Below are 18,673 nucleotides of genomic sequence, written 5' to 3'. Positions count from 1 at the left end.
ATTAGAATCGGGAGCAGCCCTTTATCCCCCTGACAACATGGTGCATCTACCATGATATGGTACCTTCTATCATGCCCTGGATACTGTGGCCACTCATATTTGGAACCTTCTATAAGGGCCTATACCAGCTGGAGAAGCAAGAAAATCCTTGAGGATAATGAGGAATATCCGGAGAAGAAAGCCTAGGCTGTACATGGTCCAATTCCACTACTTTTTAGATGGGCATCCAAGAACCAGAGAGAGGAAGTGACTTGCCCAGGGTCGTATAGTCAGCTATAGCAGAGGCAAGGCTGAAACACGGGTCTTCTGCCTCTAAGACCATTTTTTCTTAGAAGCACCTGGCACATGAAAAAGGGCACCAGGAGGAAGCTTCGGGGATAGTTCCAAACTGAAGTTGCTCTGCCCCTCCTGACCAACACCCTGCCCAGATATAACCCATGAAAGTCCTTCCCACCTAGTGCAAGAGATTGCTTATATTCCTAAAAGCCAGTGGGCTTCACATGCCAATGATAAGAGCAGCCAAAACCTTCGGGCTAGAGGGGAAGTTCAGGGAGGGCTTCTCGCATCCCTATCAGGGAATTTGGAATAACAGAGAGTGGTTAAGCAGTGGTCAGGATGCCATGAGAAAGTCCTGCACTTCAGAGTCTCAGATGCCAAAGTTTAGGTATCTCCTAGGTGACCCAATCTCTTCACTTTACACTTGAGGAAACTGAGGCCCAGAGAAGAGAGGCAATTTATCCAAGGTCAGATAGGGAGCTGGTAAAGAGCTAAGCTCACTGCACTACATCCCAACTGAATGTTTTTCATAACTCTGAGGATAGGAAAAGCTACCTACTTGTCCATCTCTCTTCCAGCCCTATGCAAACTTGGATTTTCTTCCCTTGTTTTAGGCATAGCCTCATGTCATACTGGTCTTTGTTGTAACGGTAGACAACAGGGATGTAATTTAACCTTAACTTCTTCTATACCTTAAACTCCCTGGGGACAGGAATCACCTTGTATTAGTCAGGGTTGAAGCAAGCAAGACCCCTCTAGGTATTTTAAACAAAAGGAATTTGACAGAGGGAGCCAGTCATACAGGTGATGGAAGAGCTAAGAAGTCAAACAAGGGCTGGTAGGGTCACCCAGAGATTAGTACCAGTAGGAAGTTGTCATCATCCCTAGAGCCAGAGGGACACGGGGAGAAGGTAGTTTTACCAGAAACTAGGGCAGGATCTGGAGCTGAGGTGTGAGTTACCCATCAGGTACTGGCTGGGGATACCACTGGAAGCAGGGAGAGGAAAGAAACATCCGAGTGATGGGAAAATACATATCATGCAAACAGTACCCAAAAAGGAAAGCCTATGCTAATATCAAACAAAGATAGATTTTAAGATAAAAATTACTTAGAGAGATAAAGGAGGACATTTTATAATGATAAAAGGATCAGTACATCAAGAAGACATACTAAGTAAGCAGATAGGCACCTATACAACAGATGCCCAAGAAAATATCCAACATTGACAGAATTGAAGAAAGAAATAAGAAATACACACAATTTAACAATCATAGTGAAAGACTCCAATACCCTTTAAATAACGGATGCAACTAGGTAATAGATCAACGAGGAAACAGAAGACTTGAATAACACTGTGAAGAAACTGGACCTAACAGATATACATTTATAGAATACTTCACCCAACATTAGCAGAATACACATTCTTCTCAGGTGTACATAGAACATTCTACAGGATAGACCATATGTTAGGACATAAAACAGATCTCAATACATTTTTAAAAATTGGGATCACACAAAGTACATTCTTTGACCACAATCAATAACAGGAGGAAATTTGAAGAATTCACAACACACTCACTCCTAAATAATCAGTGGGTCAAAGAAGACTCACAAAGGAAATTAGAAAATACTTTCTGAGATGAATGAAGATGAAAACACAACATATCAAAACCTATGAGATGTAGCTAAGCAGTGCTTAGAGCAGCGGTTCTCAACCTGTGGTTCGCGACCCCTTTGGCGGTCAAATGACCCTTTCACAGGGGTTGCCTAAGACCATCCTGCATATCATACGTTTACATTACGATTCATAACAGTAGCAACATGACAGTTATGAAGTAGCAACGAAAATAATTTTATGGTTGGGTCACAACATGAGGAACTGTATTTAAAGGGCCAGAAGGTTGAGAACCACTGGCTTAGAGAGAAATTTATAGCTATAAATGCCTATAGTCATGAAAAAAAGAAAGGTCTCAATAAAGAACCCAATCTTTCAACGTAAGAAATCAGAAAAAGCAAACTAAACCTAAATCAAGCGTAAGGGAGGAAATAACAAAGACTAGAACGGAAATAGATGAACTAGAGAATTTTGGAAAGAAGGAGAAAATCAGTAAAACCAAAAGCTGGTAAGGGAAAGGATCAGCAAAATTGACAAACCTTCAACTAGACTTACCCGGATACCAAAATCACACAAACGCATCACAAGAAAATAAAACTACGTTTGGGCCTATCCCTTTTCTTCTACTGTCCATCATCTGTCAGAGCCTCTCTTTGGTCAAACCCACCCAGAAGCCAGAGGGCAAAGCAGTTTGGGAAATGTAGTTCCCTGTGACACGGAGCAGGGCAAGGAAAGGATGGAGACACAGCTCTCACACTTTCACTGGGTTCTGATTCCCCTGCACGTGGTATTCGGTCTATACATACTTGTTGAATCAATAAATGGCCCCTCTTCCCCTGCCCTGGGCTGGGCCTTTTTTTGATCTGAAGGACGGCAGAGGGGGCTTTTTGAATGTAAATGACTCGGTGATTCACGATCCTATGACCAGCATGTGGGCTGGCCCTCGGTCACATCTCACACCCCTGTGTCCCAGAAAGTGCCTGTGAGGCTGCCCCAGTGGGAGGAGCAGGTGTGGGAGGGGCAGGGAAGAGGGTGGCTCTTCTCACAACTTAAAAGGGGCTCATACCACTTCCTCCCCAGACAGGGGAGCACAAGCCCGGGCCCAGCCTTCCTGTGTGGTTTCAGCTGCCCTGAGAGTGTCATGGACTTGGGTGAGTGGGGGGCCTCCGTGTGGGAGAGAACAGTCCCCAGACTGACTCTGTGGATTGGGGGTGGAGGATGGGGGTGGAGGATGGGGGTGGAAGGTGGAAAACCCTACCGAAGACTAAGACGTCCTGGTCTGCTTTGGTGGAAGTCAGAATGCCAGGGTGCACCTTTCAGACCTAGGGGAGGGGGTAACCATTGGTACCAGGACAGACAAAGGGGTGGAGGTCGTGTCTTTCCAGGACAGTGGGACCGAAGAAGGTGGCGGGGCTGGGGTTGGCGCTGATCTGGACAGCACCTGTTCTCGCTTCAGGGTGGGGTGATGCGTGAGGCTCTTCAGACCTGTTTCCCCAGGGAGAGATCCTCTGACCCTTCACTCCTCCGACTCCCACCTTACTCCCTTGCTGAATAGGGATTAGGCTCTCCCTTCTCTTGAGGTTAGGAGGAGGAGCGAATGCAAGGGGACTGCATTGTGCAAATGGTACTATGCATGCAAATGCAAGCTGGTTGTTTCTCTCTGCTGCGCATCCCACCAGCCTTGCTCCTCCTGCGTGTTAAAGGCTGGGTGAGCAACAGAAAATGGACCGCGAGGCGAGGGGCATTCAGCCTGGAGAAGTCCCAGCCGGGGCCTCCAGCACCGTCCCCTGCCTCACTTAGTCAGTCCCTGTTTCTACAAATGACTCTTCCCTTTAAAGAGCCCATCCTCCCATCTAACCTTGCTCTTCGCTGGAGAGAGTGCAAGGGAAGCCCTGAGTGGTTGGGAGGGGTTCGGAGGGGTCCGTCCAGCTTCAGGTACCCCGTTTATAAATCTCAGCTGTGGAGTCAGACCCTGCGGAGGTTACGAAGGCCAGGTTCCTGGATGGCTCGTTCTCACCAGCAAGCAAGCGCCACGGTGGCCTCAAAGCCACAAGGGGTTGGCTTTGAAAAGTGAAGGTTCCCTGGTGTCCTCACAACCCTCCCTGCCACACCACAGCCTTTTGTCTTCGTCTCTGCCTTTCCTACCCGCCTACCCGTCCAGAAACCTGGGTGGACCCAGCAAAGCACTGTGACAGGGTTAGAGTGGCCACCCCGTGCACAGACTAGACTCCTGGAAGGCAGGGTCTGATTCTTGCACCTCTGAATCCCAGGTACTTGGCGCGGGGAGGAGAGGGGGGGGCGCGGGGGCGAGGAAGGGGGTAAGAGCAAGCAGAAAATGTTTCTGGAATGAATGAATGGTGTCAAGAATTCTGAGCTGTTTTTAGTGTTTTCAAAATCTCTTCCACCTTCCTCTCCTCCCAGTAGCCTACCCTCTAATCCCACTCCCCGGCCACTGACCACACACACACACACACACACACACACACACACTGACCACAGGCACAGGATGCCGCCTTCATCCACCACAGACCCTGTTCCCAACTCTCTGCTTGACCTCTCTGAAGGGGACCAAGCAGTGTCCCAGTGGTGGGCTGGGAAATGCTGGGCAACCGGCTCCCCAGGGTGGACGACGGCCCTGATTTTGCAGTGCTTGCCAATGGCTGTAGTGTAAATTCTCCCACCATCGCTGGTTTCAGGCTTCCAGCCAATATGAAACCATGAAATGACTGAACTCAGAATCGGAGAGAGATGACAGCACTGGCTGGTGAGCCCATGAAAGTCAGTTCCCGCGCACCATGGAGGGTCCTCCTCCAGGCCGAGGTTTGGGGGTGCTAGACTCACAGGCTAGATGTGGGAAGGGTTGTTGCTTTGCTCAAGTTGAGAGAGCCCAACGGCCAAGCCCAAAATACTGACGGGAAAGCCACTGAGCAGCGTTGGTTCAGAACAGCCTTTGGACGGTTGGTGGGGCAGCAGGGAGCAAGGGGTGGGTGAGGGAGTTGAGTTTCTGTTACACAAAGTGAAAATGCCAAATCCGGGCTGAGCCGGTCTTTTTCACAATTTGAATGAACAGCCCGGAGGTGCCCTCCCCAAGAAATGTGGCCTAAGATCTCAGAATTCTCCAAAACAAAGAAAAAAATAAACCTGCCAGAGACTTCTCTCTCACAGACCGGTATGAGATGGCAGCAGAGGGGAATGCTGAAGGAATTCAGGGCCCATCCCCCCTGGCCTTCTGGGAGCTTGGCCGGGGAGGAAGAGGATACTGCAGCCTAGAGGAGCTATCGGAAAATCTCTCCTCTTTGTTTGAGATTTATCGGTTCCTTTCAGTCAACTATCGATTGAGGAATTCAGGCATGACCAGTCTGCTGGGGAGAAAGACACATATGTCACCACGCCAATGCAATAGAATGAGATACGGCGCTGATGGGGTGATGGGTAAGGTGCTTACAGAGCTCAAAGAAAGAAATAGCGAACATGAGTCAGGGGAGCATTTACGTTGGGTTTTGAAGGGTATGTAGGAGTTGGTAAACCAGTGAAGGAGCAAGAGGCCCAGGATGGGACAGGGATAGTAGGCTCAGTTGCCATTAGAAACCAACAAGGTAAGTGTGGGAATGGCCATAAGATGGAATAAGGGCAGGGGAGCAGAGTGAACCAGAGGGTGCAAGCCCCACTTAAAGGCAGACAAACCTACTTTTTTGTAAACTCCATGCAGCCAAGCAGCCTGGGGGCTCGGCCTGCAGGCTCCTAGATGGTCAGCTCTGGCCGTGCCAAGGAGGAAGGGAGGAAGGGAAGCAGGAGGGATGGGCAGGACGAATCGTTAAGGTTTTGTATGGCATTCCTAAGAAGTTTGGGCTTTATCCTGAAATTGATGGGGAGCCAGTGAAGATTTTTCTTTTTCAATTAGTTGAGCTACAGGGTAAGATTTGTGTTTCAGAAGTTCTGTGACAGCCAGGGGGCAGCAGAGCCTTAGGTCAGGGCAGAGGTGGGGGCTAGCTCTGAGATGATGGGGGGCGGGGGGGAGCAACAGCACTGGGTGACCAGTGGGATGTGGGGGAGTAAGGATTCCCTTCATGCTCCATGGAGGTCCCTGTACACAGCATGGCCCCCAAAGCCACCCCAAACTTTTCATCAGAAATGTAGGGCTACGCAGTAGTAAGAGTTCCATTCAAATCTCATAGCCATCTCTGAGCAGCTGTGTGACCCTAGGCAAGTGGCTTAACCTCTCTGGACCTCTATTTTCTGAAATATAGAGTGAGAATGACAAGGGATAACCCACAGGGTGTTATGAGAGAGAGATACATAACGACAAAGGAGAGGCCCAGAAGAGCGGTTAGGAGTGCCGTTTCTGGGGTCAGACGGTTTAAACCCATTTCTACGACTCGCCGGTTATGACTCTGGGGAAGTTTCTCCTCTCGCGCTGCCTGGGTTTCCCAGGGCCTACCTCACAGGGCTTTTGTGAGGATGACATGCTCATCCATGGAAGCAGGTTGGTGTATACTGAGAGCTCAAGAAGCATGAATTCCATCACTGGATAAAGCAGCTGATAACGTAGTGACTGTAGATTCAACCAGCTGTCAGCCATCCCTGCCTAGAGCCCTCTGAAAGAGGGTCCCCAGCGCCCCCCCTTCCCTGCTTCTTCCCTCCCCCTCTCTTGCCCACGAAAGAGAGATGTTGTGTTGGCAGGTGAGGCATTACAAAGAAGAAAAAGTTTGGGGTGGCTTTTGGAACCAGCTGATGGGCAGCCATGATTGCCTGGGTGGCCTGAAGGTCCTGGAAAATGTGGGGATGGACGCTGAGGGCTTGGGGGAGCGTCCAGCCAGCAGTCCCCTCCTCCCACACAAGAAGGGAGTTTCTCTTGCTAGGGGCGCAGGGTGGAGTGCTAGGGAATTTTCTTTTCATCATGATCATTACTAGAAACTTCAGAACCCAGAAAATACCCAACACATAAGGAAACCATTCCCCAACCCCTCAGATTTCCAGCGTTACTGGCCTCACCCGAGCTGCTGCCCAACGCCAGTTGCTTTATGACTTTGTAACAGACAGAAGTGATCTGACTCATGGCACCAACCAGGCCCCCTCTGCCACACACCAGAGTTCCCCTAACTTCCCATTCGGCCACCTGACTCGAAAATGCCCTGTTCTGATCCTACAAGATCCCTGCTCATTGGTCATCTCCAACACACCTGGAATGAGAAGTCACCTACACACACACACACACACACACACACACACACACCCCTACCCTAGACAATGGAAAAAGGAATGGGATGGGGCCCAGGAGAAGGGGCGAACGAGTAAAATAGAAACGTAGGCCTTCCTCCTCATATTTCATTCGTTGTGACTTATCAAAACTTTGAGGTTTCTCGGTTCTCACTGACAGTCAGAGCGGGCTTTCTCTAGAGTAACCAAAAGACGGGGTTTGAAGAAACCTCGAGCGCTTCACATCGAGATGAGTCAGTGGAGGATGGGCGGTGTATTCGTTGGACCCTGAAGAGAGTGTGGTTAGGGCAGAACACGGACAGCAGCTCAGGGGCTCCCGGGGTGGTTCAGCCAGAAAGGGGAATGAGAGAGAGGAACTATGATGGTGTACAAGGACCCATGTTCTCCCCGGGGCAGCAAACACTCACGCCCAAGCTGGGAACAATGGGACGGCGGGTGCCTGTCCCAAGAAATGGAAGACACAGCGAGGAGGGCAGGTCCAGGTAGACAGCAGAGGGCCTGACTGCCATGCTAACCAGCAGGGTCATCCTCCCTGGGGTTGGGTAGAGAAGTCCTAAGGATTCAGAAGGCGGGTGGGGGGCGGGCGGGGGGAATGTTACAGCCAAGTAATGATTTAGGAACATGTCTAGCAGTAACGTGCAGTGCGCCTTGCTTGAGATAAGAGAAGTAGCTAGTCTATTCATGTGGCTCGATGCCAGTCCTTCCCCCAGGGACCCCCAAGCCCAAGATGGACTCTCCAATTCCAAAATCCCCGCCTTGGGCAGTCCCTCTGGAAAACATTCCTTGCGACTTGGGTGTCGTGCTGCGGGATTTCCAGCAGGTGGTGCTGTGGCCAAGGACTCAGATTCGCTGGGAATGAGCTCCTGCCCCTTGGGAAGCCGGAGCCTCTGCTCCCCCGCAGGTCCCGGGAGGAGCCGATGAGAACGCAGGGCAGTCTCCCCGAAGGTGTTTAAAGCGGGGTCCCCCCTCTTCCCGGTCCCAGCCGAGAGGAGAGGGGCGCCGGGCCTGTAAGCCCTGGCTTGGCACCCACGGATGTTTCCTGCGGGCCAGGCCTGAGGGGCGAGTCGTGGGGAGGGGGCCCAGAGGTGAAGCAGGCACAGTTCCTTTCTCGGGGTGCTCCCAGGCTGCGGGGCGAGATAAGACTTCTGTATAAGCCACCCTGCGGCCTGTCCTGCTCGGCCCTCGGAGGAAATGAGTTCCAGGTCCGGGACCCAGCTCAGCCACAGAGCAGAAGTGAGCAGCCAAGTGCCTGTCCTCCGTCCACCACACATCAGGCCTGTGCTCACCTGGGCTCTCCAGGCTGTTCAGGCCCAAGGAGAGCCTCCTGGGTTCCAGGGCGACCCCAGGCTCCGACCCCTGCTCTGGGCCAGGTCTCCCCCCACAGCTGACCTCCCGTTCCCCTTCTACCCAGAGCCCCCGGCTCTGAATTAGAAACAACTTAAGGAAGAGGAGGCGTGTACACACCTCAGTCAAGCAGAAACTAGTAGCTCCCTCAGGGACTGGTCCCCATCCTGCCACACTCCCCCAGGACAGTGTCCCCTCGGGCCAGCTGGAGCCTCCTTCCTGGGAGGGCACGCCAGGCATTCGTTCTTCTACTTATTCGTCAGCTCCCAACGCCTGGGCACCAACTCCCAGGTTCTGGGCCTGCGCTGGGGAAAAGGGAAGAGGTCCCTGCCCCAAAGACAGCTGAGGGGTGGGCCAGGTGACTGGATGGATGGCAACCGAGTGAAGGGGTGTGGGGAGCCCCATGAAATACTCTTTCATCCATTCCTGAGAGGCCAGTAGGTGTAGGGGAGACACACACACACACACAAACACACACACCCCTCTACCACCACACCTCAGGGCCTTCCTTGCTTCCTGGGAGCAGGAAGGAGGAGGCCATTCAGACCCAAGAGTCAAGACCAGTTGACGCTCAACCTTGAGGGTAGATCTGGGCCAGGGTGGACTCTCTGACCCCCAACGGGGCCCTGAAGAGCCAAGAAAGGGGAGACTGCCCTGAGTTCTCCTCTGCTCCTTTCGGGGACCTCGCCGTGGAGGAGGGAGAGGAGGTGAGGGCAGCGAGTCTGGGCAACCGGCCAGGTTGCTCCGAGGCACAGTCTGGTTCTGATGTTCTGTTTCGGCAAATGCAGCGCCCGGAGCATGTGATGAAAGCTCCATCAGCATCTCTATCTCGCGGTTTCCTTTAATAACAAAGAGCCGTCCCTGCCCAGCAGTAACGCTCTCACCTTGCCTCCTGCAGGGAAGCCCATGAAGAGCGTGCTGGCCGTGGCTCTCCTTGTCATTTTCCAGGTGAGGTCTCTTCCCCCCCTCCTCACCCCTGTCCCCCAGCTCACCCCTCCCTCGTCCAGGGTTCTGGTGGAGCAGCTGGGCATTTGCTGGAAGGAAACAGACCCAGACACGAACCCACTCGCCACTCGTTAGGCTGAGGATCGCCCCTCTCCATCTGCTGAGCGACCCTAGCGAGCCTTTACTCCATTCAAATGAAAACCTGACGGAAAGAAGTGACCACCACCTTCCCCACCCACTTCCACTGTCCCCATCCAACAGACAAACATGCGGAGCGCACCCTGCTCCGGCTGAGCTCCCAGAGAGAGGGGAGCTTTTTGCCAGGTTCATGAGTTTTGCACGTATGTGCGCACGCCCTGTGCATGTGCAGCTTCATAGGCTTCCGTGAGCTGAGAAAAGAGCCTTTGGTGTGGTGGTCTGGTTACTATCCTCTCACCCCAAGCTGCCTCCCTCCCCAACCTCCATCCAAACGCTCCCCTAGAAGCCCAGTTCCCTTTCGTGAAATAGAGACGCATCTACACTCCACCGGAGGGGGGGAGAGCAAGGGGCCCAGGATCCTGGGAGCGGGAGTGGGTGGAGGAACGCACATAGTTTATAGCGGCCTGAACGCCACAGGAGGAAGGGCCTCCGGTTTACAAGGCTTTGCTTCTCAATCCCAGAAGTGGAGACAGAAAACCGACCCCCATCCATCCATCCAGACGTAGAAGAGACTGTAACTCATGGAGTCCACTCTCCCTGCTTAGTTGGGGTGAGGGCTGCCTTGGAGGGGGAGGGGGCAGCTGAGACCAGAGCTGGAGAGGCACTGCTTCAGAATTGGCTCTTCCCCAGGTCTGGAGGCCGGAGGGGCGGCTTTCCAGGCGCTCTGGCCAGAGGCAGGCCCCACGCTGGGCCCTGTTCCCAAAACCCCAACCCAGAGGCCCCTGGAGCTTGGGCTGCAGCCCACAGCCTGGCCCCCTTCCCCAGCCCCACTCCCTCCCCTCCCGCTCCCCTGTTTCCAGGATCCGGAGGGGCTATATTACTACCCCGGAGGCTCGAAGGTGGGGGAGGGGGAGGGACAGCTGGGACTCATTCTTCTCTTTACTCGTGGATGGAGGTGGCTCAGATGGGGCAGGAAGAGGTGGGGCTGTGGGCTGCAGAGGCCTCCAGCTTGGTGGCTCATAGGGGAAGTGGGTAGGAAAGGGGGAAAGCGAAGGCAGGGGTTGTGGGGAGCACACTTCATAGAGACTGCGTGGATGGCCCTCCAGGAAGATCCAGAACCCCCATGTCCAGGGGCCCCAGACCTAAGGCCTCGGGCCTTACTGTGGATGGTCCTCTAAGACGTTCAGGGGCAATCATGAAGCTGCTACTGACTTTACTTTTCGAGATAACAAAACCCAGAGAAGAGGCCTTTGCGCATTATTGTCCCCTCATCCCGTCCCTGGAGCAGGACAGTGATGACTCCAGATTGGACGTGAGAAAGACAGAGACAAGGCACAGGGAAGCCGGGAGCCCGGCCTCCACCTCTGGCCTCGGAACCTGGAAGCCCTGAGCGAGCCGCATGGCTTCTCCCAGAGCCTGCCTCCCTGTCCTCATCTTTAAAGTCCCCCAGCTCCCCAACTGTATGAAAATCCATCGTGGTGAGCTGCCCAGAGCCCTGTTCCCGGAGGAGGGACCACCAGCTTCCAGCCCAGCTCCCATGCTGCCCGGGCTCAGCCGTCACTGTGTCGCTGAGCAGCCGTCGAGCCCGCCTTCATGGCTAAACTCACAGCAGGCCGCCCAAACCTTCACCCTGCTCTGCAGACAGGCTTTCAAAAGCCCCGAGCAGAGCCCTGCTGGTCGGGATCTGCCTGGAGACTGCGAGGAAGAGAGAGGCAGAGAGGTGGGAGGAGACGGCGGGAGACAGAGCTGTACTTCCTTCCGAGGCTCCAAGGGGACCGATCACAGCTGAGGAGGCGGTGGCCCTGCCGCGGAGTTCAGTGCGCTGGGCACGCGTTGCCTGAGCCCTGCTGTGTCCCCAGCACTGTGTCCCGGGCCCCAGGAGTCCATAAAAGTCTTCAAGCCGCTCGCCATCCATGGTCACGGCAGCCTGTCCCACACCAGGGCGAGCCTTTGCCTTCCTCTCTCCTCACTCCAGGCTCTGCTCAATCTTAACGTCCAGGTGGATTTTCCCTCCAAAGCTGAGGTGTTGTGTAGGCTCCCTTCTGGAAAGCTCTTTCCGCCAGGTTCTGAAGGAGGCGCAAGAAGAAAGACTGGCTCCCACAAAATAGCACCTCTGCGGAGACCAGTGGGTGCCTAACCTGGGAGAGGTACCGCACAACGACCACATGAAGGGGATGGTGTTCGTCTCCATTTCACAGGGAGAAAACTCAGGCTCAGAGAGATGCAATGTGTTTAACCATCTCACGGCTCGGTTGACCTCAAAGCCAGACTATTTCCAGTCCACTGTCAGCACATTGTTGGTTTCAAACAAAGAACCACCTGGAAAGTTCAGGAAAACTGAGTCCTGGGCCCCGCGCCCTGAGATTCTGGTGCAGGAGGTGTCAGGTGGGGTCCAAGAACGTGCAGGTGACGGGGATGGTGATGATGCTGACGGTAGGAACCACACTTTGAAGCCACGGCTCTGGGCAATCCCAGGTCAGCGAGATTGTGACCCACTCAGCTAAGCCGGATCGTGTTTCCCTGTTTCCCTTCCCCACAGGTGTGCCTGTGCCAAGATGAGGTCACGGACGATTACATCGGAGAAAACACGACGGTGGACTACACCCTGTTCGAGTCCGTGTGCGACAAGAAGGAAGTGCGGGACTTTAAGGCCTGGTTCCTCCCAGCCATGTACTCCGTCATCTGCTTCGTGGGTCTGCTGGGCAACGCGCTGGTCGTGCTGACCTACATCTATTTCAAGCGGCTCAAGACCATGACCGATACCTACCTGCTCAACCTGGCCGTGGCGGATATCCTCTTCCTCCTGACCCTTCCCTTCTGGGCCTACAGCGCCGCCAAGTCCTGGGTCTTCGGTGTCCACATCTGCAAGCTCATCTTTGCCATCTACAAGATAAGCTTCTTCACCGGCATGCTCCTGCTCCTCTGCATCAGCATCGACCGCTACGTGGCCATCGTGCAGGCCGTCTCGGCCCACCGGCACCGGGCCCGCGTCCTTCTCATCAGCAAGCTCTCCTGTGTGGGCATCTGGGTCCTGGCCACGGTGCTCTCCATCCCAGAGATGCTGTTCAGCAACATCCTGAGGAGCAACAGCGAGCAAGCCTTTCGGTGCTCTCTCGTCACCGACCAGGTGGAGGCCTTGATCGCCATCCAGGTGGCCCAGATGGTGGTGGGCTTTCTGATCCCGCTGGTGGCCATGAGCTTCTGCTACCTGGTCATCATCCGCACCCTGCTCCAGGCGCGCAACTTCGAGCGCAACAAGGCCATCAAGGTGATCATCGCCGTGGTGGTGGTCTTCATCGCTTTCCAGCTGCCCTACAACGGGGTGGTCCTGGCCAAGACGGTGGCCAACGCCAACAGCACCACCACCTGTGAGCTCAGCAAGCAGCTCAACATCGCCTACGATATCACCTACAGCCTGGCCAGCGTGCGCTGCTGCGTCAACCCTTTCCTGTACGCCTTCATCGGCGTCAAGTTCCGCAACGACCTCTTCAAGCTCTTCAAGGACTTGGGCTGCCTCAGCCAGGAGCGGCTGCGGCAGTGGTCTTCCTGCCGGCACACCCGGCGCTCCTCGATGAGTGTGGAGGCCGAGACCACCACCACCTTCTCCCCGTAGAGGCTTCTCTGCCTGGACTTGAGGGACCCTCTCCTGGGACCCCCCCGGGTCGGGGACGGGGAGCAGATGACGTGACTCAGGACCCAAAAGCTGCTGAGGGGAAAGGAAGTTCTGGCTCTTCAAGTTCATCTCATGGCGAAAACCCATGCCACCCAAGACAGACCATCATCAGAAGACAGATGCCCAACCCCAGCTACCTCAACCAAGCTGGCAGGGACGTGGCTGGTGAGCTACCAGACCCGGCCACACTCCAGCACCAAAGCGGTGATCCCTCAAACCAAAAAACCAAAAGTGAAAGCGGAGAAAGTTCACACCTCCTGGAGCCAACGGATGGGCGCTGGTGAGGGCTCCGGCGGTACGAGGGCTGAGGGCCCGGGGAGCCCTCCGCATGAACCCTCACGGGCTCAGGCGAGGTCTTCCAGAAAACAAGACGGTGTCTCCAAGACCGGAGGCGATGGGGAAACTTCTTGGCTGGGCAAGGGAAGGGAGACGCCAGCGAACGCTCTGCATCCCTCCCTCCACCTCTCTTTTTCCACTGTCCTCCAAGCCAGAGAGAAATGGCAGCCTCCAAACCTCCCTAAAAGCACACTTGCCTCTCGCCTGCTGCCTCTCCTGGGGCGGCCGCCCTCCCAGGCCCTCTGCGGGGAGAGGTGTGGTGTGGCCGTTCCTGCAGGCCAAGCCAGCTGCCTCCGGCCAAAGCCATGTTCCCAGCCCCGGCTCTGGGGGGTGGGGGGGTGGGGGAATGACGCGTGGCCAGACCTTCTCGGGTGTCTCAGCTCTGCTAGGATGGAGGAGAGGGCCAAGAGCAAGGCGAGGGGCCGGGGTGGGGGGGACAGTGCTGGCTGCCAGAAGGCCAACGTGCTGCTGCTTTGTTCTTTGTCACCGGGACAAAGTACTGTCACCCTGTTCTGCTTTCAATTCACGAGGAGAGCACATCTTACTCAAATAAACGTTTTCCCTTGAGGAAACAACAGCTTTAAAAGAAAGGGGGGAAATTTTTCTTTTTTGGTAAATGGCAAATGAGTGTGTTGTTTTGCAAACCCCCACGCCCCACCTGACCTCCCCCCACCCCCACTTCCCTCTTCCCCTCCCCGTCTTCAATTCTCAGAGCTGCTCAGAGCCAGGAGGTCTGAGCTGTGTAGGCTCCGAGCCATCCAGTGACAGGGGCCCCAGAGAAGGAAAGGTAGGAGGACAGGAAGTGCATGCCGTGGGGCGTCTTGCGGACAGCCTTCCAGAGCTCATGGGACAGGAATGAAGTCTCCTGCGGTCAGCAGGGACCCGGAAACACGGGCCTGAGCAGAGCTTTGGGGAGAACCAAGTTGTCCCTCTCACCTCGGTGGCTGGGAACTCTCGCTGCCCCTCAGCAGCACATGGATATAGAAACTGGTCTGTCCCAGATCAGCCTGGAGCTACAGCCCTGACCCTGGGTCAGTCCCTCGGGCTCCAGAACTGGTGCTTAGAGGGAGGGCCTCCCCCTGGGCACAGAGAGCACCGCACGCTGGATGAAGGGGGCTCGGGATGGGCCCATGGGAGAGGCTGCACCCTTTGCTGGATGCTTGAGAGCCAGGTCTGCCCATCACCCTCCGCTCTGGCCGCCGCTGCAGCCATGGCCTTCCAGGGTAGGGATGCCCATCATGGAGGGGCAGCGGGCAGGAGCAGCCACGGCCCACACAGGCCCGGGATCCATGTCCCTGGGTGCCCTGCTGTCTGCCCCAAACTCTGATTTCTTCAAGCCAGAGAGGTTAGTCCAACCTGTGGTATATGAGGAGGTATCGGAAGGAGCCAGCACTGTAACAGCTCGGGGGACGGGGAGGGGGGGCGAGGAGGCCTGGGGGGTGGGGGGGTGCTGGACACTCATCCAAAAGGTGACTCCGTCAATTTTCCAGAGTGAAATGAAGCCTGCCAGGTCACGAAGCCCATTCTCTAATCTCGTAAGCACGTTGCATTCCCCTCCTCCGAGGGATGCACTGGCCACGACTTGTCAAACAGGCTCCAAGCCAGGACCCGGCGCCCTGGGAAGAACAAGCCTGGCACGGACACAGTGACCCAGCCCCGCGGCGGCACTGAATATTAAAGATGCAACTGTGTGCGTGCAAGCGAGCGTGGGGCGAGGGGTGATCCCAGCGAGCCTGTGGGGCCCCGAGGGGGATGCGCCTGGTGTGCACACCCTGACGAGGTTACGGTGGGAAGAAGGCCCTCCGTTCCTGAAGGGAGAAGGGTAACAGCGCGGTCATGAACAGGAAGCCAGGCCAGCCGCACAAACATGCCACCTCGGCTCCAAATACTTTTTTCTAAAATAACTGGGCATCTCCAAGTATTTACAAAGACAACAAAACCCCCACCAACGCGAATGCCCCAACCACTGGCGTCCTCACCTTGGCTAGCTGCTGGCCTGGCCCTGCTCCCTGGCCCGACACTCTCCTATACCTACCCTGAGCTTTGGGGGACCCCTGGGAAGAAGAACCAGATTCACTGTGGAACACACACCCCCAGGGCCTCTCCTCCCCTCTCTCTGTCTCTTTCTCTCTCTGCTTGCTTCATATACTGCCCCATCTCCCCCGGCTCATGGCCCACACAGCCCCTCCGTGTCTCCTGCAGCTGTCCCCTTCTCTCCATCGCCAGCCCCTGGTCCCCTCATCCTCCCTGGCTACAACCCCAGGCCCCAGATCTGTCATTTCAGCCAGAAGCACCGCACTTCACAAAGCATGGACTCCCGGAGCTGTGAGGGGCTCAAACACCTACTGGTCCAGCACCCAGTCCTTCTCTAGATCGGGACACTGAGGCCCAGAGGGAGGAACTGACTGGCTTTAAGAGACATTGCAATGCAGGGATGTTGGATAAACTTGCTTTGGGGACCCGGGGCTCTGGCAGGACTCGGGAGGTGGGGGGGGGGCAAAGAGCAGGGGCTCCGGAGCCTGGCTTTCCGCTGTGGCTCCCCTGCTCCGAGGCTCAGATTTCTCAACCACGAAATGGAGAGGATTTGGCAAACGTCTAGCACGGGCCCTGGAATGCGGAGCGTGGTGGCGAGGAGCAGGCGCGCTGCAGCCAGCCTGCCTGGTTTGAATCACAGCGGCACGACTTGGGCTGCTTGCTTAGCCTCTCTGGGCCTCGGTTTCCTTGTCTGTAATGGGGATAACCACAGTACCTAGGTCCTGGGGTGGTGGTGAGGGGGGAAGCATCTATATGTGTAAAATGCTTAGGAATGCTTATGAAAGTGTTGCTGATCGTCACTGAGATGTTTAATAAATGGTAGCTAAAAAAAACACCAAAAACAACAGGAAAAAAAAAAAACAGATGCTAACTCAACGGTTCTCAACCTGTGGGTCACAACCCCCAAGGGTCGAATGACCCTTTCACAGGGGTCGCCTAACTACATCCTGCATATCAGATATTTACATTACAATTCATAACAGTAGCAACATTACAGTTATGAAGTAGCAACAAAAATAATGTTATGGTTGGGTCACAACCTGAGGAACTGTATTAAAGGGTCGCGGCACGAGGAAGGTTGAGAACCACTGTGCTAACCGCAAGGAAACCGAAATCAATTCCTTCGCCCCATCTCCACCCCCACACACTTTGTAAGTCAGGCTGGAGGGCAGCTTTGAGATTAGTCTGTCCTTCCCACCAACTGTGCACGTGAGTCAATGAGGCCCAGAGCGGGGACTTGCTCACCTGAGGTCTCTCAGGAGCTCGTGGCAACGCTAGAAGTTGGACCCAGGCTCTGAGCTCCCATCCAGCGCTCTCCCCCCAGACCTCCGCATTCATTTGCTCCCCCTGCACACACCCCCTGGGACCCCCCCTCATCCAGACCTCCCGGCTCTTCTCGGGCAGGCACCCTCCCTCCCTCTCGTCCTGTGGCCAGCGCCCTCTCCCTCTTACCCAGTCCCCATCCTTGCCATTGGGTGAAGTGCGATGGAAATACGGAGATCAGGCAGCTGATATTTTAAAGCAGCTGTTCTCAACCTGTGGGTCACGACCCCTTCACAGGGGTCGCCTAAGACCATCGGAAAACACATATATAATTACATATTGTTTTTGTGATTCATCACTATGCTTTCATTATGTTCAATTTGTAACAATGAAATTGGGGGTCACCACAACATGAGGAGCTGTATTAAAGGGTCGCGGCGTTAGGAAGGTTGAGAACCACTGTAAGAAGGAAGGATCCTCCCTGGGACTTGGGTTCTCGGTTGCATTCCTGTGTTGAGGGTGAAGAGTTGGAGGCAGGATAAACAGACCCACAGGGGTGACAGGGGTGAAGGCAGAAGAGATGGGGAGGAGGGAGCAATTCTGAGTGGGGAGCAGAAGGCAGGGGAAGGTGAGTCAGGGCTGGTTTCTAGGGACTACAAGGCGGGGCTGGATGTAGAGAGTATCCTAGGAAAGATGCCCTCACCTACAAGCACACACACAGCTTCCAGGGCCCCAGTCCCAGGCGGAGAGAGGGGCTGTGTTAGTCTCAGAGACAGGTGGGCCCGGGGCCTTCTTTGCGGAGAAGGGGCTCGGTTTCCCTCATCTGAGCTCCTAGAAAAACCCCAGGAGGGGAGGGAGAGGGGGTGAGGCCTCTCCTCCAACTCCAAAGGTCGACCCTGTCAGCCCGCCTAGTCCTCACCCCTGGGAACAGATGTCCCCGAGGTGCAGCAGGCAGGCGCAGCCTCATTACCTGTAATCCCACCGCTACCCCTGCACTGTCTGTCTTGGGCCCAGAAAGAGACCCAGACCTGGGATCCGCAGCCCCCAGCTCGCCAGCCAGAGCAGCCCTAGACTAACGCAAGGCAACCGATCCCGTCGGAAATCAGAAATGGCCCTGACCGGTTTGGCTCAGTGGATAGAGCGTCGGCCTGCGGACTGAAGGGTCCCCAGTTCGATTCCAGTCAAGGGCATGTACCTGGGTTCCAGGCACATCCCCAGTAGGGCATGTGCAGGAGGCAGCTGATCGATGTTTCTCTCTCGTCGATGTTTCTAACTCTCTACCCCTCTCCCTTCCTCTCTGTAAAAAATCAATAAAATATAATTTTAAAAAAAGAAGAAGAAATGAGGGGATGTGAATGTTCCCACAGCTCCTCTGCGTGTGAGCACGCAGCCCGATTCAGACTTCTCTGCTGCTGTCAGTCCCTCCCACGTTTATTTTGAGAACAACTATAACCTTATTTTTATCTATTGTTCATTAACCCCAAGGAATTCACTTGCTGGGTTGTTGCATGTGTCACAGTGACCGCTACAAAGTCTGGCCTCCGCGTTCCCATCCCTATGTAAATAAACATCTCCCACACGCAGGAGCATGGCGCAGGGCGGGGTCAGGCTTTGCCCGGCTCTGACCAGCTCTGCTCCCCGATGGCGCAATAGGTCCCGAGGTCAGACCTCTGCACCCTGGGTCCTGGCAAGAAGGCCAGTGAGGAAACAGGACTTGCGTCTTCTCGTGCCTGTGTCAGAGCTTGCTGCGGCCGGAACAGTTTATATTTGTTCTAAGTAAATAGCTGACGTGCAGTTCGGCAGATGCTGCAGATGAAATGCCCCCCAAACC

At 55.0% G+C, this 18,673-nt stretch overlaps 1 protein-coding gene across 2 annotated transcripts; it reads left to right on the top strand.

The window, feature by feature from the left end:
* Positions 1-2,999: 2,999 nt before the first annotated feature.
* CCR7 (C-C motif chemokine receptor 7) lies at positions 3,000-13,892 on the top strand. Of its 2 annotated transcripts, none has more exons than XM_070394253.1 (3): positions 3,000-3,043; positions 9,352-9,401; positions 12,076-13,892. In XM_070394253.1, exons 1-3 carry the CDS (start codon positions 3,034-3,036, stop codon positions 13,147-13,149), a joined length of 1,134 nt encoding a protein of 377 aa, XP_070250354.1. In that variant the 5' UTR covers positions 3,000-3,033; the 3' UTR covers positions 13,150-13,892. The 2 variants fall into 2 exon arrangements, with proteins under 2 accessions (XP_070250354.1, XP_070250353.1); XM_070394252.1 differs by having other exon boundaries at positions 3,002-3,043; positions 11,600-13,892.
* Positions 13,893-18,673: the final 4,781 nt, after the last annotated feature.

Source organism: Myotis yumanensis, unplaced genomic scaffold (assembly GCF_028538775.1).
Source record: "Myotis yumanensis isolate MYYU_CA2020_CCGP unplaced genomic scaffold, mMyoYum1.0.hap1 SCAF_16, whole genome shotgun sequence".
Lineage (NCBI taxonomy): Eukaryota > Metazoa > Chordata > Mammalia > Chiroptera > Vespertilionidae > Myotis > Myotis yumanensis.
The sequence above is the reverse complement of the archived record's forward strand: the minus strand, read 5'-3'. Positions and strand labels throughout refer to the sequence as shown.